This window comes from Camellia sinensis, chromosome 7, assembly GCF_055761805.1.
Source record: "Camellia sinensis isolate YWXY chromosome 7, ASM5576180v1, whole genome shotgun sequence".
NCBI lineage: Eukaryota > Viridiplantae > Streptophyta > Magnoliopsida > Ericales > Theaceae > Camellia > Camellia sinensis.
Window position 1 is genome coordinate 79,559,515 of NC_138967.1, and position 23,761 is coordinate 79,583,275.

At 32.7% G+C, this 23,761-nt stretch overlaps 1 protein-coding gene across 1 annotated transcript; it reads right to left on the reverse strand.

The window, feature by feature from the left end:
- Window positions 1-19,201: 19,201 nt before the first annotated feature.
- On the reverse strand, window positions 19,202-21,441 carry LOC114323940 (polygalacturonase). The gene is made up of 4 exons (XM_082877086.1): window positions 20,950-21,441; window positions 20,126-20,415; window positions 19,799-20,027; window positions 19,202-19,707 (listed from the first exon to the last, which is right to left on the reverse strand). The coding sequence occupies exons 1-4, from the start codon at window positions 21,394-21,396 to the stop codon at window positions 19,489-19,491; spliced, it is 1,185 nt and encodes a 394-aa protein (XP_082733212.1). The 5' UTR covers window positions 21,397-21,441; the 3' UTR covers window positions 19,202-19,488.
- Between the last annotated feature and the right edge of the window lie 2,320 nt (window positions 21,442-23,761).

The following is a 23,761-nucleotide window of genomic DNA, read 5'->3' on the forward strand; positions in this document are numbered from 1 at the left end:
AACAATCCCAATCAAACAATCAAACAATCAAGACAAAGAGACACAGCGATTTAACGTGGAAAAAACCACAATTGGACACCTCCAACTGTGATAAAAAAACCACGGGCAACAGCCACAAGACAATCCACTAAGAAGAATTAAAGGAATTACACAGGTATACTCTCAATTACCTAGCGAATCCACAACGCCTAATTGAACCAACCTTTATGTGCCTCTTCCAACCCCATCTTCACCACGGAATTGTCTTTCTGATGAGCCACTCCGGATTCCACCAAAGTTTCAGGCTCGAATTCTTCAGAATCCACAACTGAAGAATAACTCTCTCTTTTGTGTATAACAAACAAACCTTTGATGTACTCTCTTTAGATCATGAGTTGAATACTCAATAAAAACATCAAAGAAAACTCACAAAGTATCCCCAGATATAAACCCTAGAAACCAAAAAGAAGATCTGGAGAAGTTCTACCCAAAATCTGACCCAATACGCGAATTTATAGAATCTGTCCCGCGATCTCCGCTCGAGCTCAACACAGCCCGCTCGAGCGGACTGACCAAAAACTGCGTGCGAACAAACTGAGATGCGCTCGAGCGTAGGAGCATCCGCTCGAGCGTAAAATCACACCTTCCAGTATTTTTACAGGCGACTGCAGAGATGCTGAGAGCTTCCAATCCCCGCTCGAGCGTCACTTTCCCCGCTCGAGCGGGAAGGCCAAAAATGGAAAAACTGGAAAAATATAACATGCTCGGACAGGCACCTTTGAATGCATTTTTGCATTTTGCTTCGGGGGCGCTGCCCCTCGACCCCGCCGTGGCGCTGCCCCGGACCCGCCAAGGGGCGCTGCCCCCTGGACCCCCGCGAGCTGACCGGGCAGCTCGATCCCCGTCATAATCAGCGAAGTGGCAATCTTGAAAATATTTGCATCACAAACTTTTCTGAAAGGCTCAATTCGGGTTGGATTCGCATCTAAACACTCATAGCCTCACTGAAATAAATGTGCAAAAATAAATACAACTGAAAGGAGTTTTGTCAAACGGGATTGCCAATAATAAAACCTAACAGGTAGCAAGGAATATGGGTAGCAGTACTGCAGGAAAACGGTAGGAAAATAGCAAGTTTGTGGTTATTGGCGGCGACCGGTTTATAAAATATAGTAAAGAGAAAATACAATGAAAATAAATAAATAAAAGGAAATAAAATTTATTATTATTGTTGTTATTTAATTTCAAAATGTGCCACATGAAAGCGTGGCATGACAATTTTTGCTAGGCAATATAATATCAAACTAACAGAATAATCATATTTTAACTTAACTAAAATATAAGGTGTTAAGCGTTACAATTGAAAAATGAAAAATTAAATAGAATTTTATGGAGACTGTGAAAGTATAATTTAGTGAATATTCGTTTTATTAATAGTTTGTCTGATATGTGAACAAAAGATAGTACATGTGCAAGTGTCAACAAATTCTTGCCTAAAATTCTAATTGAGCCTATATCTTGGTTCACTGTCTTTGATATACACACACAATCAAGCCGTTTTTCCTTTTGTTAAGGTGAAGTATAGGAGGAGATGCATAGTCAAGAAGGCACGTTGCCCATGTTTCAGGGACATTTTTTAGTTTGACCTCCTTCTCCATTACCCATTACTATGTACACCCTAATATAGGTAAACGCACATGACATCCGAAGACCAACTATTCCAATATAATACTTGTTTGCCTGGTAATTATTCCATCCCTACTTGTTCTTGTTCAATACATGCCAATCTTCATTATCACATGACATGTACGCGCCGTGGTACTTATTCTACCCACTATTCACTGATTGGAATTTTCTACCGATTTTGTTCGCAAGTTTTCTAAATATATTGGGGTAAACTACCAATACGTTATAATAATTGGATTTAATTTCTATCAAATTCTATTGAAAATAAGTTCTAATAAAATCGTCGCTAAAAATCGACAATTAGTAACTTTTTTTGTCACGAATTTTATAAATTGTCTTTAAATCTTACAATTAGCGACGTTTTTTGTGACGAATTTTTTAAATTGTCTCTGAAAGTTAAAAATTAGTGACTTTTTTGTGACGATTTTTTTAAACTGTTGCTAAGACTTATAATTACAAATATTTTTTGTGACAATTTTTAAACTGTTGTTGAAAATTATTAATTAGTAAAGTTTTTTAATAGTGTTTGGTGAAAAAAGTCATTAATTATCATAAGACCTATTCGACAATAAGCCCACCTATTAGGACTTATACGTAAGTCTCCCAATATATTGATTAACCACAACAACAAAAAAATTAAGGTTTTAGATACCAGAATTTATGGACAATTATTTTTTAGGGACCAAATATTTTTGTTGCAAAAAATATCGTTATTATATTTTTAGTAATGAAAATTGGATATTAGTGATAAATTATTATCCTTTTAGGACCAAATTTTTTGTCTCAAAAAATAAACTATTATTTTGTTCCTAAAAGTCTATTTATATTTTTTTAATATTTTGTCGCTAAAAGCCTTATTTTTTACTTTTCGATGCGACCTTTTAGCGACTATTCTTACAATGATAGAAATTGATCTATAAATGACTTTTGCAACAAAATTTCCACTTTTAGAGACCAAAAAATTTGATCTCTAAAACTCTTATCTATTGTAGTGAACAAACATCAATCACTTGTACATTCATTAATCGGGAAATTTTATTAGGGCCAGTAAAATATGCACTCTAATTATGATCTTTATGATATTTGGTTTGAGATTTTAATTTTGACTTGATTATGACTTGGTTATACACATTGATCCTACTTGGGAGGAAGGTTTTGGGTGGGTTAAAATAGTCAATAAAGACAAAATAGATTAAAATAGTCAATAAGACAAAATATCACATTTAAAATATAATTATTCCATTTTTTCTCTTATAATCATCAAACCATCTAAAAAAAAAAAGAAGAAGAAGAAGAAAAGAAAAGAGCCAACTATCTTCCAAAGCATAATTTTTTTAGTTAAATTAAAATAGTCAAAAAGTCAATTACTGATTAAAATAGTGAAAAAACCAACTATCTTCCCCCAATATATTGATGAACAAACTTCAATTACTTGTACATTCATTAGTTGGGAAAATTTATTGGAGCATATAACATATGCACCCTAATTATGATATTTATAATATTTGGTTATAACTTATTGAGATTCTAATTTTGACCTGAGTATAAACTTGGTTATATATATTGGCCCGATTTAGAAGGAAGCTTTTAGATTAAAATAGTCAATAAAGACAAAATATGCTAAAATAGTAAATAAGATAACATGTCATATCCAAAACATAATTATTTTACTTTTTCTCTCACAACCATCAAATCAACTATAAAAAATAAAATAAGTAAAACAGTCAACTATCTTTCCAAACATAACTTTTTTAACCAGGTTAAAATAGTCAAAAATGCAACTAAAATAGTCAACTTCCCAAATGAGCTCATTGTGATTTTAGTTATGATGCTATTTTGGTTATGATCAAAGAACTCTTTTGTTAATTTTATATGGTATTTGGTTATAACTCTCTTTTTTTTTTTTTAGTTAGGACTCTTATAAGATTGAGTTATGACATTTCTGATAATGAAGCTCCCAAATATCATAACTTACATATGGCACAAACATGTATACCATAGCTACGGATGAAAAAATGCCTCGATCTGCCAAGTTTCCGACTCCCTTCGACCCTAATTGGATGGATTTGAAGGGATTGAATAGGGTAGGGTCAGATTTGAGAAAATTTTTGAAAAACCCGATTGAGTTATAGTTGGGGGCAGAGGATAATATTTTTTTACCGAAACCTACCAAACCCATGAATAGTAATAAATAAATAACAATATTACATATTTATGTAATATATGTATAATATATTGTTGAATTTTTATAGAATATATAGAAAATATCTATTGAGTTTTATTATGTTATATATATAATATAATTTTAATATATGTACAATATATAATATTTTACTAATTATAAATAACATTTTAATTATTAAATTTTAATATTATTGTTAAATTCCTTATATTATGTTGTGGATCAGATAGGGCTGAAGGTGGGTGTTATATTTGCAGGTTTGGGTTTGGGTGGGAGAGAGTTTCATGAGGATCGGGTCGAGGAAGGGGCAAGCAACGAAAATTGGAGAGGGGAGGAGGTATGGAGGCCCCCGATCCATACCCTACTCGTTGTTATCCCTAAACATAGCATTACCCTCATTGATTACTCACTTTCATAAAATTATTGTAATATATATAATGATCCAAATTTATTAATACGAATTTTTAATTTTAAAATGAATTATTATTGAAAATAACTTTATTTATGAAAATGAGATTATCATAATTTTTTTTATTTGAGTCATATATGATGTTATGACGAAACCCAATAAATTACAATTATAATGATAAAATAATAATAATAAATAAATAAATAAAAGAAATATCCAACAAATATATGAAATAAAACCCACACACTGGAGGATTTGAATCCATAACTTTTATTGACTTTATTTTTTTTATTGAGGTTCAAAATTTTTGATCGAAGTAATTCTTTAATTGACATTACCGCAACATTATTGTAACGTTTTTTTATAAATAGAATTATTCTTATTTAAGCATGTTAACGAGAAGCAGCAACCTTTACACAACTTTCATTAACAAAACAAAACTCGTGTACTTGGAATAATATAGCAATGCAATGCAATTCCATGTATTGAACTGATCTATATTGTGAATGGAAATTACTATGTAACTAGAAGGCATTGATGAAAGCGATATACTTACAAAAGAGTGACACTGTGTTTGGATCGAGTGATTTGGAGAGAAAATAAATGAAATAGAGAGAAATGTATTTCTCTTCCTTGTTTGGTTATCTTAAGTGGAGAGAAATAGGGAAAAATAGAGAGAAATTGAGAGAAACTTATTTGTCTAATAACTCTTATTTTCAATCTTCCCAAAAGTGGAGAGATTGGGAGACAAAAGAATTTTCATATCCAGCACAAATTTTTGACTGTCCATTTCTCCACCTCTCTCCACTGCTCCAGCTCTCTCCACGCTTTCTTCGTCTTCTTGTGCAGGTAATCATCTTCTGAAATTACAGTGGATTGCCATCTATTGTTATGTATTATATATTCTGTTATGTATTATATATATATATATATACATATATATATTCTCTACGTTTTCTATTGTTATGTATTATATATTCTGTTATAATATATATTCTAAAATTACAGTTTCATCTCTGGAATAATTTTATATTACATTAGCTTGTTATCCATTTGAATAGACATGGCAATAGGATAGATTTGTAGTGCATTGCCCTGTTTCAGATCATATAACAGGCGAGACATTTTTATTTAAGAATGATGAGAATTTTACTAAAAATTATATTATATTATAAATAATGATTTATGATTAATAAGATTTAAAAGATATAATATGAGAAATAAATGAGTGAAAATAAATGTTACGTGTAAAATTTTAACGTTTTAATTTTATTATATTAAATTATTAAATTATGTATATTTTATATATAAATAAATATATTTAATAAATATAATTAGAATGAGAAGGGAGGAATAAATTGTCGTGGCTTAAATGCTCACTTTCTTTGCTAGTTAAATAATAGTGTTGTTCTCTACATTGTGATGGGGCACCCTGCACCCATGTCAATTGCTTAATAAGACATAGTTTGTGAGTATGAATGTTCTTTTTTTTTTTTTTTTTAAATAGGCAAATTTTTTCTTGTTGATGCGGGGTATATGTTAAGGAGTTCCCTTATCCCTCCTTACAGAGGTGTGCGTTATCACTTGAAAGAGTATTCCAACCATCCACCGAAAAATGCTCGAGAGTTGTTTAACCACCGACATGCTTCTTTACGCAATGCCATTGACAGAGCTTTTGGTGTGCTTACCCACCGACATGCTTCTTTACACAACCCCATCATAGCAAGCACAGCTGAGCCTACTTGGTTAACACACAATCAAATATCGTAATAGCATGTTGCATCTTACATAACTTTTTAATGGGTGTTGATCCAGATGAAAACATTATTGCTGAAGTAGACAAAGAGCTTGAAAATCAATGTCAAACTCAACAAACGACTCGTGCACCAAGGGATACTGATGAGGATTCAAAACAAGAGGAACTCATTAGAAATGTGATAACAGCTACAATGTGGTTTGATTATGTTGCTAATCAAGAGTGATATTTTAGTTTTTAGATGTTTGGTAGCCATCTTGATTTTATGTGATAAGTACTTGAACATCGGATCAGATGTATCCATAACTTTGCTATTGTGATGACATTATTGTGGTTTATGATATTACTTTGAATTTGTTTTGTTATAGATTCGGATGTATCCATAACTTTGCTATTATGCATGACACTATTGTGGTTTATGATGTTACTTTGAATTTATTTTGTTGTAGATTCAGATGTATCCATAACGTTGCTATTGTGATGACATTATTGTAGTTTATGATGTTACTTTGAATTTATTTTGATGTAGATTTTATAAATGAGTAAAAAAACACAAAAGTCCGAAGATTCTAAGAAAGAAAAACTTTCATCACTACTACAAATATAGATAAAAATCACACTTTTTTGGTGTGATGTATGTTTTTTAATCACACCTTTTAAGTTTTATTAAAGTGTGGTCTTTAGGAGTGTGATTAAAAATGGTCATTTTTAATCACACTTTTTAAGTGTCATTAAAAAATGCTTTCATCACATCTTTTAAGTGTGATTAATAATATTTAGATCACACCTTTTAAGTGTGATTAAAAACATTTAGATCACACCTTTTAATTGTGGTTAAAAACATTTAGATCACACCTTTTAAGTGTGATTAAAAATATTTAGATCACACCTTTTAAGTGTGGTTAAAAACATTTAGATCACACCTTTTAAGTGTGATTAAAAACTTTAGTTCACACCTTTTAAGTGTGATTAAAAATATGGGCAGTGCTTGGTCCCCCGAATGGGGGTCCCCCGAATCCCCACAATTTCCCTTTTTAGTAAAAAAAAAAAAAAAAAAGAAGACAGAAAAAAAAAAAGAAAAAACAGTTTCTCAAAAAGGAAATTAGGGGGATTAGGGGGACTTTTTTTTAGTGCTACAAATCATTTCCCTAAAAATATTTAGATCACACCTTTTAAGTGTGGTTAAAAACTTTAGTTCACACCTTTTAAGTGTGATTAAAAACATTTAGATCACACCTTTTAAGTATGATTAATAACTAATAAAACCTGTGATAAAAAAAAATTGACACATTTAAAGAATAATCAATATTATTTTTGCATGCGCATTTGAATAATGTAATACACACTATATACTATATTTTGAATCACAACCATATATTGAATGAAATAATATCATATATTTCATAAATGAAAGTTAAATGTTTAAAAGTATATACAAAGAAATTAATAAAAAAAAATTAACTGTGATTACATACATTAAAAAATAAAAAATAAAAAACTTGAAAAAAGTAAGTTCTTGAATTCTTTGACCATATTTTGCATCTCTCCAAGAAATTTCTGATCTGAAAAATAAAAAAACAAATTAATTTAAAAACCGCCAGAAGCATATGAATAAACTTACTAATTAATTTATAAACTTACATTTAGATCACACAAAAAATAATGTAATTTATCCAGTTGTTAAACTGCCCCAATCCTTTCCCCACAGCCACCAAAAATGACAATTATTTTGATTCTCCACACAAATAGTATAAAGCTACAAAAGATATTGATACCCTTGTAGAAGCCAAAATAAATTATCAAGGCATGAATGATTTCAAACTTTCTTAAGCTAGAATAATTTAATAATAAAACAAAAAAGTGATCTAAAACTCAAGATATGCACTTGTAGAAAATGACAATATTATTTGAGAAACAAGACATTTAATAAAAGATTAGATACTAAGAGACAGACACACAGACAGACAGAGAAGAGTGATGAGTGAGAGTGAGAGAGAGAGAGAGAAGAGAGACAGAGACAGAGAGATAGAAAGATGAAAAAATAGGTGAAAAAGTTCCGTGTCTAAAGCCTCATTTTCTAGTAGTGAGTCATCTCTATCATTCATGGGTAGAATAGAGGCGCGGATTTGGGAATTGTATATTTTATATAAAAATCAAATTGAAATATTTTATACAATCACACCTATTTAGGGAGTGTGATTAAAAAGTAGTAATGTATATATAATCACACTTTAATTAAAATGTGTGATTAAAAAATATATATATAATCACACTTATTTAAAAAGTGTGATTAAAAAGCAGTAGTGTATATATAATCACACTTTAATTAGAAGGTGTGATTAAAAAATATATAAATAATCACACTTTAGTTAGAATGTGTGGTTAAAAAATATCTATATAATCACACCTATTTAAAAAGTGTGATTAAAAAGTAGTAGTGTATATATAATCACACTTTAATTAGAAGGTGTGATTAAAAAATATATAAATAATCACACTTTAATTAGAATGTGTGGTTAAAAAATATCTAAATAATCACACCTATTTAAAAAGTGTGATTAAAAAGTAGTAGTGTATATATAATCACACTTTAATTAGAAGGTGTGATTAAAAAATATATAAATAATCACACTTTAATTAGAATGTGTGGTTAAAAAATATCTATATAATCACACCTATTTAAAAAGTGTGATTAAAAAGTAGTAGTATATATATAATCACACTTTAAAAAGTAGTGCTCTGCTCAATTCTCTTCGGGGCTGTTGGACTGCTGTGTTGGCCTGTTGTTTTTCAGCTTCAGCTTCTTCTCAGCTTTGGGTTAGGTTGAGGTTGGACTGCTGGTCTTGTTTTGCATTTTCATTTTTCTGCTTTGTTCTTTTCTTTTCTGTTTCGGTTTGGTTCCTCTCCAAACCCTTTCCTCTCCTTTTTTGATGTACTCTCATCTTGTATGGTTTGGTCATCAATAAAGGTTTCTTTGGCTGCTTCAAAAAAAATATATATATAATCACACTTTAATTAGAAGGTGTGATTAAAAAATATATAAATAATCACACTTTAATTAGAATGTGTGATTAAAAAATATATATATAATCACACTTGTTTAAAAAGTGTGATTAAAAAGTAGTAGTGTATATATAATCACACTTTAATTAGAAGGTGTGATTAAATATATATATATATATATATAATCACACTTAATTGAAAAGTGACATAAAAAATAAATATTATCACACTCAATCAAATTAAGTGTGATTAAAATATCAATCTAATTTTTTTTATCACACTTCCAATAAAAGTGAGATCTTTTTTTTTTTGTCAAAGTGTGATCTTTAACTATTTTTGTAGTAGTGCATGGACAACTCAAATGGATGATGCATTGATTGATGCATTGTATCACCAACATGTTGAAGGAAATAGGGTCAATGGAACTTTCACTACTTCAGCATATGATAAAATAGTAAAAGAATTACATGAGATATACAACTTGGACTTAGATAAGGCCAAAGTCAAGAATAAGCTGAAAACTATCAAAGAGCATTTTGCTAAGTGCTATGATTTATTCAAACATGCTAGTGGTTTTGCTTGAAGCCCGGTTACAAGGATGTTCACTTCTGAACCTGAAGTTTGGGAGGCATTGATTGAGGTACTTCAATTAATTTCAGCTTATGTTGATTTTTTAAAAAAAGTATAGAAAAACATAACTTATATTTAATTGTAACTTTTCTATTTTTTTTTTTTTTTTTTTGTAAAAGGTGAAACCACATGCTGAGAAATGGAAATGTACACCCATTGGCAACTATGAAAAGCTGGCTGAGATTTATGGAAAGGATAGGGCAACTGGTGTAGGTGCTGAAATTGCTAAAGAAAAAGTACGACGATGGGCCAACTCATCAAATAATGATCATGTAGATAGAATTGAAGTCATTGATGAACTGGTGCACCAAAATGAAGCAAACTTGGAAAGTTTTGTTGTGAATGTAAGAACACCAAATCTAGGAAAGATGAGGGAGATAGGTGATAGGCCCATGACATGGCATGGGATGTGCCGAAACAGTGAAGAATAATATGAAGAATGGGAAGCTCCTAATTATTCAATTCAATTCAATTCTAATTATTCTCCAACCCTCTCCCAAACTAGCTAGTCAATTGCAGGTTGCTCAAAATCTTCAAGTCAGTCGCTGATGCATCATCATGTGGGCGCACACTTGTGAAGTCCCACCTCTACACCTAAACTTAATTGGTGCTGTTATTCTTATGTATATATCTATTGAATTGAATCAATCTAACTCTTATGCTGTGTTTGGTTGGGAGATTTGAGAAGAAATTTAAAAAGGAAAATGGAAATGGTATGTGAAATATAAATAAAATATACTTATATTTCACCTAGTTTCACATACCTTTTCGTTTTTCCTTTCCAAATTTCTTCCCAAATCCCCTAACCAAATATTGCATTAACTTTTAAGCTTGTTAGAGTCCAGGCGTTGTGCTCAATTTCTCTTCAATGAATTTAATCTCACTCTCAGATCAAGAATTTTCATTTATTTGAAAAACAAAATGTGCAAGAAAAAAAAGTCGGCGTTGTTGCTCATAACCAACAACTTTTATTTGCACATGGAACAAGAAAATAGTCAATGTTGTGTTCATCGTGGGACTGAAAGACTGACAATTTTTATTCACACTCAAAAAGTACTATATAGATGAAAGAAAATTTATTCATAGAGAGAAAAAATCCACCTTTGATGCTCGTTGCCGAAACAGAGGTAGTGACAATAATTTTTTTTTATTCACACAGAAAAAAAAATAAATAATAATAATAATTTTGATACTGAACATATAGGTCAAGGAATTTTATTCACAAAAGAAAAAGGACAGAAAAAAAAAAAAAAAGTCAGTGATTGATGATGGACAGAGACAATAATCTGATGAGGGGGATGGATGGGTTCTCGACTGAAATAGGGAAAGGAACAGATTTTTGGGGAGGGAGTCACACCGCAATGGACGGAGAGGCACTTAGATTAATTGAAGATTGCAACTTGCTTGTTTCTTTCTTTTCTTTATTTACAATGTTCCATGTAAATGCAACACAAAAGAAAGGAAAAAAATAATTGTAGAAATTTTGCAAAAGAAAATGCTACAATAATTCTTGGGCGAATTACACTAACAGTTCCTATAGTTTGGCACTCATGTCACTTTGATCCTTGACTTTTTAATTTTGATACATTTGACCTTGAATTTTGAATCTTATTTCAAATAAGAACAATTGAAAATACAATTGCTCAATTTCTAAAACAAAGTCGTCAATTTGATAAAATATAAACTAATTTGATAAAAATAAATGTCAAAAAAATATTTGTGAAATTTAAAATATTATTTTTACCCACCAAAGATAAATTATGTAAAATTGATAAATCTTTTACGCATTTATTTATTTATTTATTTTACCAAGTTAATTTTTATTATGTGTTTGGATGATGATCATGTAATGTGTGGTTGTTAGGATTTTAATGTGTAATCAATATATTTAATATATGAAATATTTTTAGTTTTGAATTTTTTGATTTAATAGATTGGTTTAATAATGATATCAAAGTTGTCGGCCATATTTGAGTTTTGAAAAAATAAAAACTAATTTAATGAAAATAAAAACAACCATCCATTACATGATTATCATCCAAACATATAATAAAAATCAATTTGGTAAAAAAAATGTGTAAAAGATTTATCAATTTTACATAATTTTATCTTTGGTGGATAGAAATAATTTTTAAAAATTCAAAAATATTTTTTTGACATTTATTTTTTGTCAAATTAGTTTATATTTTATCAAATTGACGACTTTACCCTTGAAATTGAGTAATGATATCTTCAATTGTCCTTATTTGGAACAAAATTCAAAATTCATAGTTAAATGTGTCACAATTGAAAAGTTAGAGACCAAAGTGACACAAGTCTCAAATTATAGGAACTGTTAATATAATTCACCCATAATTCTATACTTTATCTCATTTACTCGACCCTAGATATAAGAAAAAAATGATATTATTGTGTTTAAGAGTGAGAAAATTATATAAAATATGTATAATATTGCTCTTTGGCAAGATATCTCTCCAACATACTTTTCTAATCAATAGTAAATAAAACAGGCCAACAGTTTCTAATGGGTAAAATTACAATTTGCCCCTTAAGTTTTATAATTTTTCACTTTGATCTTTAAAATATATATATATATTTTACACTTTAGCCCTTAATGGTTGAAACATGTAAAACATACTTCCATCAATTTTAGACGAGAAGTTTGTCTCCAAGAAAATAGATGACAGGCTTTTTTTTTTTTAAATATATATATATTAAATAGACTATTCAGTTTTTTGAAAGACAAATGCGATAAAATGAAAACTCTACGATTATTAGATCGATCTAATTTTTATTCATATTCGACGCTACCCACTCCCATTTGTTGCTCTACCTTACCATTTCTCTCCTCTTTCTGACTCTCCTAACCTCTCCACAACTTTTCCTTTTTGTTCGATGGCCCGTTTCTGAACAATCACCATTGATTTGATAAGAAGAAATCAAACTAAGGCCATTGGTTCAACTCCAGGTGTCTATGTAGTTTAGCTATTGGCGATTGAATAAGTGTTGGGAAGTTGCAAAAACGCCATTGGTTTAGCACAGGGAAGCTGCACAAACGCCATTGGTTCAGCATTGATATTCTGAACACTCTTTCTCTATCTCTCTCAGTTGATTTCTCTCTCTTTCTCTGCGAAGGAGCTAGTAGCAAAGTTGAGAGGCTGCGTGGATGGCGAATTGCGAGGGTGGGAGAGGTTTGAGGGGTTGGTAATTACGGTGGAAAAGGACTATGACGGTGGTCATAGATGTGGAAGAGGTTGGGATGGGGAGTGAAGGTTGGAAGTGGTTGTTGTGATCGGAGGTTGGTGGTGGAGTGGGTTTGGAGTTAGGGTTTGAAATGTATGAGGAATGTAAAAAGAAGAAAGAAGGTTAGGGACAATGGTATTTTGAGTATTATGGAGGGTAACAAGATAAATTAAAATTTTAAATTTTGGAGTGGAGGTGTAATTAAAAAAATGGGTGTAAGAAGACATTTTTGTTGTGTAAATTTAAGCCCATGTGCGTCTCTCTCTCCTATTTTACTATTACAAAATAGTTTTCCCAAATTTTGTTTTGCAAAAAAATTAGAGTGAGATTTCATATTAGGTAGAATTCTTTTATCTAAGCAATAGTAGTAAGCTTTTGAAATTGTTTCGTAAACATGTTACACATATATTTACGAATATTCATAATTAATTTTACGATTTTTGGAGCAAGAAGAATTTTATTTATTTTTATTTTTTATTTGGTTAGACATATATTTAGGAATATTCATAATTAATTTTATGATTTTTGGAGCAAATAGATTTTTTTTTTAATAAAAAAAAAAACATCAATTTTTGGTCTTGTTTATTTGATTTATATATTTAAAATCATAAAAATGAGATATAAAAAATTGAAAATGTTTTGATTATTATGGTGACTTATGGTGATGGTAGTAGCAACATTGTGTTGAAAGTTAGCTGAAGATAAGATATGAGAATAAAATAGATACAAGAATAAAATATGAGAATAAGATATAAGAATAAAATAGATAATAAATGTCCTATAAACTTACAACTTTCCAAGACAGTGCTTGGTTACAACAAAAATAAAATTTAAGTCCAATACACTTAAAGTCGTTGGCTTATACAAAAATGAATATAACAAAATAAAGCTCTTGCTCCAAATCTTCCCAAGCTATTGCCTTGGTGAAGGCATATCATCAGCACCTGAAATGTTTTTCCCACATAGGGAGAGCCAAAGCCTAGTAGAAATAATTTAACACAGTATATAAATCTTAACAAAGCTATAAGGTGAATGCATATGCAACGCTTGTATCAAAACAATTTATCTCTTTCCAAAAATCATGCAATGCCAAATGAATATCATTGTTCACAAAACATTCTCCTTTCAAGGGAAAAACAGGGCAATGGATTATATTTATGGAAATCTCTAAAATAGTATCACGTTCCACGGAAATTTCGTCTGCGGGAAACCGTAAATCGACACCCATGTAAACGTAGGTTATACAAGCACTACTATTGCCATTTTATGGATATTTCATCAGCGGGATCGGCAACCATGTATACGTGTCATATTCGGGACTTTCACCCTAGACACACAGGCCAACTTATTTGATGTAACAACAACTCCTTTCCAGATTCACCAATTTTCTCAAAACAATATACATTTGCAGTATATAAATATGAAATAATAACCGATGCAAATGAATGATAAAAACAGTTTCAATTTCCCTATTTCTCATGCAATTTCTACAACAATCATAGTTATCCTCCATCGATTGTCCAAAACAAATATTTCTAAACAGATAAATAATATTTCATAAAGATAAACTTTCTAAATTCCAAAGTGTAAGTGGTATTACATACCCAACTCCACCATCCTCATCAAAGCCAATCCAATTTCACAATTTCAATATCAATCTCATTATTTATACAAAATAAACATTTATCATAATTAGGGCAAATCCCTTTCTTTTTTTTTTTCCTCAAAATCAATTCTACATATCGAAACCAACTATTTCACCACAACTTAACCTCATTTCCAACCCCACAACCATTTTCATGAAACCATAAGAAAGCCTCTCTTTTGGTCTTTAACCCAAAACCCTAGATTTGTTCCAAATCTTCCAAAATCACAATATTGTTTAGAAGTAACAAACAACTAAGTTAAAGCTCATAAAAAGTGTGGAGATATCCCTACCTTAAGTTTTAGAAGATGAAAGAGAGAGAAAGAGAGAGAGAGAGAGAGAGAGAGAGAGAGAGAGAGAGAGAGAGAGAGAGAAAGTAGGAAACCCAAAGAAGCCAAAAATCAACTTTGCTCTGATTAGAATGAAGCCCTCGCCGAGCTCTACCTTTTTAACAAAGGGACATGGGTGAAGAACTCAATGGATCTAGGTGTATTTATAGACAGAATGTGAGTTTTAGAGAGAGAAAGAGAGTCTCAACTTAGGGTTATGAAATATTCACACAAAGAGAGAGAGAGAGAGATGAAAAAGTGATGTAAAAAGTGACTTTTATGGACTGATATATGCGCAGACCGCTTGAGTGCAAGAAATGTCGCTCGAGCATCCTGACACAAAAGATGTGACCGCTGGAGCACAAGAATCTTCGCTCGAGTACAGAATACAAACTCCCAGAAGTTTTACAGATAGAAGACCATCGCTCGAGCTCAACAATGGCCGCTCGAGCGCAAGAAGCATCGCTCGAGCATAGAATACCACTTCTCAAACCTGCAAAAATACTAAGATTTCACAAAGACCGCTCGAGCGCAAGAAGTGACGCTCGACCGAAGGAACAAAATTTTGGGCAACAAAAGTTTGAAAAACAAGCTACCAACCTATTCCAAACGCAATCAACACATCCCAAAAGCCAAACTCAAAGAGGGATAAGGGGAAACAAGACATGAATAACTATATATAACAACGAAACCTGGATCCAAAACATCAAATGGGTTGAGTTCAAACTAGAATCGCTATAATCTTCTCCTCTTGAGGAATTTGGTCCCCAAAATTTCAGACTAAACATTAAAACTATATTTTAACCAATTACAACAATGATAATAAGTCCAATTCATCACCGTGACCCATCCACAGGTCATCCATTTTCATCAACATGATAAACGAGTTTTCAACACTGAATACACAATTTACGTTTCCAAAACATATACAATGTTTATATTACATTAACATAACAAAGTTTTCAATATATACTCAAACATCAACAAATAGTTCCAGATACTTCTCACGAACTTCCGCTTCATGATCTCAAGTGACCTCCTCAACCCTGTGGTGTCGCCACAACACTTTTACCAAAGGAATCGTCTTGCCATGTAAGAGCTCTTGAGTATGAAGCCGTTGATCATGTGTTCATTGATGTGATTCCGATGAAAGGCCAGTCAAGATTCGGGAAAAAGGGCAAGTTGTCACCGCGATATATTGGGCCATTTCAAATTTTGAAAAGGCTAGGTCCAGTTGCATACCGAATTGCTCTACCGCCAGGGATGGAACAAATGCATAATGTGTTTCATGTATTGATGTTGAGAGGTTATCTCTGAGATCTGTTCTATCTTATTGATTACCATCGGATAGCTCTAGACGATAATATGGAATATGAAAAAAGACCAATACAAATCGTTGATCAACAAGTGAAACAGTTGAGAACTAAGGTGATCCCTATGGTTAAGGTGCAATGGAAGGAACATTATAGTACAGAGGCAACTTGGGAGAAAGAATATGAAATGAGGCAAAGGTATCCCGAATTGTTTCCGACTCAAGATAACACAAGTTTGGAAGACCAAACTTCTTAAAGTGGGGAAGACTACGATAGCCCCGTCATGTATTATGCTTTTAATCCTTTAATTTTGAATGAGCTTATGTGTTTATTGTGGATTTGAATGCTAATTGTGTGTTTACTATGATTTTAGATTCATATCTATTAATCGTAGGAATATCTGTTGTGATTTCTGTTATAATATGAAATTGAAAGCCTTAATGGCATCAGAAACCAAAATTGGTTAGTTTAATGTGAATGTCATAATATTTAGAGCCTTATGAGGAATTTGATTAAAATTTGATTTGGATTAAATTAATTAGATTAACTCAATTAGGTTAAGTTTTGTTTGGTTAAGCCTTAAGCTCAATTAACTATCTTAATCCCTAATTAGTGTGTTAAGTTAATCTAGTCTGTAAATATTAAGGAAATGTGCATTTAACTCATTAATCACTCAAAAATTCTGAAATTTCATTCTAGAGAGAGTGAGAGGAAGTTATAGAGAGAGAAATAAGAAAACTTGGATTTTGGCTTTGGAGATTGAAGAATTGACTAGAAAAACTCAAGAATTGGTTAATACAAGTGTAATTGAAGGCCTTAGGTAAGCTTTTGAACCTTAATTTGTGAGATTAAATCATCAAAGATGTGAATTCAAGAGGATTATATGATCAAATATAAGAAATGAGCTAAAGATGATGAATTTAGAGTCACATGCATGCATAATTTTGGTTAGCTTCATCATTTTAAGAATGGTTTATGTTGTCTATGTTTGAATTGAGGATTATATCATACATACATCCATGAATTATGTCATTTTGGAACTCAATTACATGTTTTTAAAGCTTTGGAAAACAATTTGAAATCAATTGGGTCATGCATGGTGAATTCATAAAATTTTGAACATAAGGTCTAAACTGGGTTTTGTATTCATGTTTTTGAAGGCGTTCATGTGTTTTAGAACATGTCATGAAAGGTTTTTGACATTGAACTTGTGTTTTGGAGTCCAAACTGTGTTCTAGAAAACTCAGAATTCGACTGCATCGCTCGAGCGAACAAGTTGTCGCTCGAGTGTATATCTCATGCATCTAGTAGTTTTGCAGGCATTTGCAGTTGGCTCGAGCGACCGAGTTACTGCTCTAGTGACTGCCTTTTATTTTGCACCTTCACTCGAGCAACCATTAAGCCTAAATTCGGACCATCCAGTACTTTTGCAAACCATGTGGTTCACTCGAGCGAACAATGTTGCGCTTGAGCGAAGTGCCCTATTTTAGCATATTTTAAAAAGCTATATTATGTTCATAATTCCGTTTTCATTCCTTCTTGACCACTCTTAGGCATGTATTGAACATCCTAAATGAATTAAAGAGTTAGAAAGAAGCTAAGAGAATTGAATAAGTTAGAGAATGATTCAAATAAGCGATATGATTCCATGTGTGTATGTTATGAATTGTGTAGGTTCACTCGCGAAGCTATATCAGCAACCAAATCATTATGAGTAATATCTTAGGAAAGATATTTCTATGTGTCTTATTTTCTAAATGATACCAATGTGGTACGTTTTCTAAACTTATGATTTTGTGTTATCAATGAGCCTTCTATCTATTTGATTCGTGAAAGATCTGTAAATGTGATTGATAAGCATGAAACCATATGATGGACCTAAAGTTGTTCTGTACAAATGAAATGGACCAGAGGTCATTCTATATATTTGATGAGATGGACCTAAGGTCGTTCCGATTATCTAATTCTCTGTATATCTGGTAAGTTTGAATATCTGTTATGTATTGACCCAATGGTCATTTTACAACTATAATTGAATAGACCCGATGTTGTTATATCCGAGGTCGTTCTGACAAGTATGATTTGTTTTGCTCTGTATCTCTGTATATGTTGGACCCGAGGTCGTTTTGTCATATATTGGGCCTGAGGTCGTTCCGTTATGATATGAAACTATTACGAGAATGATTTTATTATGTCTTAAAACTCATTCATATAGCCTATTTATTTTGATGTTTTTCACTGGGTTTTCGCTCACTCTATTATATATATATATATATATATATATATGTAGGTGAGCAATGGGATGTCTAGCCCTAGTGAACTTGTGAAGGAATACCAAGTTTTTGTGGAGTTAGCCAAGAATGCCTCACGCACAAGGCTTTTGTCTTTTGATTTTCTTTTGTTGGTCATGTTTGACCATGTCTGTATATAAGTTATGGTTCTTGTATGACTATGATATTTGTATGATCTTGGACATGTGAGATCCTTTATGTATGTATGGGTGTGAGTTATTAATATTTATAAGATGCTTTTGTTCATTTCATTTATGCACAAGCTCATTGGACAAATTTTATACTTCTGCTTCTACTTCTGACCCTATATAATTAAATATGATTTAATTTCTGTTTAAGGTCGTAGGTAATCTCATGATTACTTGCCGGTTATAATTCAAACCTCTACGGATAGGGTTGAGTCGTGACAGATTGTCTTACCAAACAATCAACTTGTTTTGTTTAATTCAGTTAAGGTTGTGTTTTGTTTTGCGTTGATTATAGTTAGATTATGTGGAGGATAGCTTGTCCACATGGGTTTTTTTTTTTTTTGGTGGTAATATGTGATTCTAAATTCATGTACAAAGCTTCTAAGAGAAGCTCAAAATTCAGAGTCGGTGCCTCTGTTTTGCCTCTTCATCTTCTATTTTTCTGAAGAAAATTCAGATATGATTTTGCGTATTTTAGCTTTGTTTTTCTTTTGTTTGATCAGATATTTGCTGCCAAAATACTCAACACAAATAAATACACTAATTCAAACAGTAATTCTTTTCCTTGTACGAATTTGAAAATACAACAGTTTACCCAATGAAGGGTTTAGACTACAGTGCTCTGCAAGGCCAGTGGCAGGCTCAGTGGGAATGGACTAATATATTATACATATGATGTGTGTATAAATCTGGATCTTATCTAATTTCAGGAGCTAATAAACTGACAATAATACTAAAAATATGGATGCTAATTCCTTATGCTTTTCCTTTCTCTGAGATTCTTAATATAGTCTAGATTAATTCATATGATGTGTGTATAAATTTCATATTGTCCTACAAACAACTTGTTGGTTCAACTGAACCAGAGGTTGATCCTCCAACATTGACACATGATGCTTCTGCTGGTTGATTCCCGAAGGTGAGATTAACGTCTTCCAACCTTATCCCTTTGCATCCATACTTTTTACTACAATCAAATTTAACTGCAACTGCTGTCGCCGATGTTCCATGGATGTCTTGATATGTCACGTCACTAATAATCACACCAGAATTCTGTAGGAGGAAAAAAATTGTAATAAATAAGAGAATTGATTTTCAGTTGTTCTCCATCTATGGTTAATGGCTATAGATTGCATTTACATACCTGACCAGGGCAATTGTTATTGTGAGGACAGTAATTTTGATCAATTATGATGGGATTTTGGACATTGACCATAAAGAGGTTCTGAAAAACAATGCCCCGAACAAAACCATTGCTGGGCCTACCCCATGTCTTTATCCTCACACCATTTTGTGTACCCGTGAAAGTAACCGTTTTAACTGTCACATTCTGCACTCCAGGTTCTTGCAATTCCCATCCTAGACTTCCAATGCTGCACCAATCATGCATATATATTAAAATTTAGCCACAAATGGAATGCAATGTTTTGGTATTTATATTTATTAGTAGCAAGAAATATTGATGTGTTACCTGATCCCATGGCCAGGGCCACAGGCAACGTTCTCGATCCATAAATTGGTACTGCCAGGGCCTATTGAGACACAATCGTCTCCTGTGGCTATCCTAGAGTTGGAGATGGTGACTCCAGATGATAATTGAATGTGAATACCATCTGTATTTGGGCTATTGCCTGAGGCCGAGACCTTCACTCCTTGCACCTTCACATTATGGCAGCCATCGATGGCAATGTGGAACATCTGACTGTTTAGTGATGTTAATCCATTAATTACAATGTCGTTCGAATTGTACAAGGCCAGTGTCTGCACCACACACACAAAAAAGCATTAATTAGTTCCAATTCCAAGTAATGCAAGGGAGGGGATTATGATATATTGAAAGTTTTTAACTTGATAATTATTCTGTTTGTTTGTTTTCCCCCCAAGAGTGTGCGTGTGTTATGAAACTTGATCTAGAAATCAACATCACTGCGGTACAGTACAAGTGAAGCACTCTAAAAGCAGTTTATTAACTGCCACCCCACTTGCCCACAAAACTTGGCCACCCTTATTTTACTGTTCTCCTTCTCAAGAAAATAAAAAATAAAAACTTCCCATTTTATGTTTGGTTACCAAGAAACTTTCCACCTCACTGAGGAAAATAGTTGGCGAAGGCTTTGCATTTTTTTGGAAACTAGGTGCACCCTATGCTTGAAAAGTGAAAAGACAGCATTGGCCAATTGAAGCTAATCATAATATTGTCAACTCATAGATAGATTAAACTAAAAGCTAACCAAAGAAAAGGGTGGTTAATGGCAGTTTAATTCATAAACTTTCACAATAATACAAAGTACATACCGTAGCTCCAGTAGGGCAAGCCTCGCCAGAGGCTTTGCAAGCCCACAAACCAGTCCCTTGGCCATCAAGTGTTCCTCCAAAGATGGAAACCCCACTGGCTTTCTCAAATATAAGCCAGCTTCCACCATTTCCAATAGCGCGGTAGTCAGAGGGAGCAACAAGAGTGCCATCGATACGGATTGTGATGGCTGTGTTCTTGCACTGTTCACCGTAGAACTTTGCTTTGTGAAGCAAGTACCTTCCCGGTGGGACATAGATTGTTGTAGGGTTTGCAGAGGCACAAGCTGCGTCCCATGCACTCAGGAAAGACTTGGTTGAGTCTGTCTTCCCATCTGGTTTGGCACCCAAATTCACCACATTGTATGTAACTGCAGTTGCTAATGGTTGATAGAAAAAGGCCAAGAGAATGGTAATAACAGGACAACAACTAAGGAGCACCATTTTCATGAGAGAGAGAGAGAGAGAGAGAGAGAGAGAGTGAGTTTGAGTTTGGATGGTGAGGAGTTGAAGCGATTTGAGGGGATTATATAGGGGATTTCAGTGCATGCATGTCCGGATTGTAAAAACAAAAAAAGTAAGCAGTGTTGCTTTTCTTGTCATAGTATTTGTTTGGTCATACTTTATCAACAGATATGTACTTCCCAAACTCCCATTTATTTAATTTGGATTCCACCTTTGGATGGAGTGTTTTGCTTCTTTTTTTTTTAATTTTTTTTTTCAATTAAAAAAAAATGCTTGCCATTCATTTTCACTAAAAGAAAGGTTAATTTCATAATTTCATAATCATTTGAGGTTAGATTACATTCTTAACAAATAATAATAATTAGGGACATTATACTCAATCGCGGTTCTCATAATTTCTTTCTTGTGTCAATTTGATTTATATAGTTTTAGTTGTATCTATTTGCCCTTTAATATTTTATGTTGTGTGAATTTAATCCAATTGATACCTATTTTTAACATATTAGATGGAATGGACAATTTCAAATTGAGTTGATTCTATATACACCACAAATAATAATAATAAATGTAAATTACAACGGTGGTCTGTATGTGATTGTGTCATTTTAGTCTTTATAATTTTAATTGGCTCGATTTTGACAATCAATTTATGATTTTGTCTTAATTTGGTTCAATTTATTACAATTTTTAATAATATTCTTGTAATGAAAAATAAGCACACAAGTAACATAAGTCATATTTTTAAAAGCAAAATTATAAACTCGCTCAATTTAGTGAGTTAATATCAACCAATTCAATGGTAATACCCCTTTCCACCCTGTGGGAGCCAGATAATAGTATATGTAGGAAAACCAAACAAATCTGAAGAAAATCAGGATACATACTATTCGGCTCCGTCCTGGGGGACCCTGAAACCGAATAGTTAAATCGGCCATAGAATCAGACGTACAAGAATCCGAATGCGAATAGGCACACGACAAAATGGCCGAGTGGGCAGTTATGCGCTGGATTAAAAATGGGCCCGACCCCCAAGACCGGGGACGAGTATAAAAGAAAGGAGCATCAACTAAAGAGAGGTAGGTGAGAACAGACTAAAAAAACTTAAGACACAAGCAAACGAGAGACATATACTAACTTGTTCGTCGGAGTGCTAATTCCGACACTCTCGACCGGAGTGTTAATCCCTTTTTCAGGTGGCAATCAGAGGATCAGGAGCGTCCTTCAGGATCCAAGAATATTTCCAAACTACTTCTCTATACACCCCATCAACAACCACTGACCTCTCAGTCCATCACATCTTTTCTTTGACCACCATTTTTTTTTTTCTCATCATTCTCATTCTGCTTCTCATTCTCTCCTTATTCTTTTCCCTAAACCCTAAATCTAAGACCCTTAGATCTAAGGAATAGCGGTCGGGGTGGTGGGGCGCTAGAGAGGGGGGTCATAGTAGAGGGGAAATGAGTCATGGCAAAAGAAGGGGCTAGGAAAGAGCTTCATGGTTGGAAAAGGGGGCTAGAAAATGGGTTCACAATGGCAGAAAATGTTAAGAAGGAAGTTTTTTTTTGTGGAAAAGAGAGTTGGAGAGAGCGGTCCATCACTTGTTGAAAATCGACGAGCAATCGTATAATATCTATACCAAATCTTTATTTTAAATTGGATTCAAGCAAATCTTATATCGTTGAAAAGTTCTTTGAAAATACTACATATTGGAACCAATCAAATTTTAAAACTCAAAAAAGTTTTAACAAAAATGTCATACAAAAGATAAAATCATTTTTTAATTTGCTAGAGATAGGAAGAAAATGAAAGGAATGAACCATGGGGAATTCAATGTCTCAAGTAGGTTTAGAAAGGTTGGTTACGTTGTTTAGCTAGGCTAAAGTTCATTCGGATACATCTGGTTCCAGGTAAGAATTGACAAATCAAGAGCTCCAAATAATTTCTTATGTTTATCATTGGCTGGCGTTTCCAAAGTGTGGTTAAGTATGGTAGCCAACCAAAATGAGGTATCTACAGTAGTGATTGTGGCGGTCAGAGGTGGTTGTTAGGGTTGGAGAGAATTAGGTTTTGAAAGGTAAAAATTTAACTGTGCCACCACTTCTTCTTTTTTTCTTCCCTTCCTCCTACTCATCCTTCTTCTTTTTCTTCTTTTTAAACCAAAATCTAAAAACTATAGATAGGGGGTCGCAATAGGGGTAGGAGGTTGCAATGGAAAATGAGATTATGTGAGGAAGAGGTCTGAAAAAGAAGTACGCAATAAGGGAAAGGGACTGAGGAAGAGCATCATGGTGGGGAAAAGGTTCATAGTAGGAGAGGTGGTTTACAATGGCAGAATAGGGCTAGAGAGGGT

Bases quoted from the DNA above. Each gene is read 5' to 3' on its own strand.
- LOC114323940 (XM_082877086.1), bottom strand. From the start codon at position 21,396: ATGAAAATGGTGCTCCTTAGTTGTTGTCCTGTTATTACCATTCTCTTG. The intron at 20,416-20,949 runs GTATGTACTTTG...TGTGTGGTGCAG, and splicing joins CTTGCCCTACTGGAGCTACG to ACACTGGCCTTGTACAATTC. The intron at 20,028-20,125 runs GTAACACATCAA...TGATTGGTGCAG, and splicing joins GGCCCTGGCCATGGGATCAG to CATTGGAAGTCTAGGATGGG.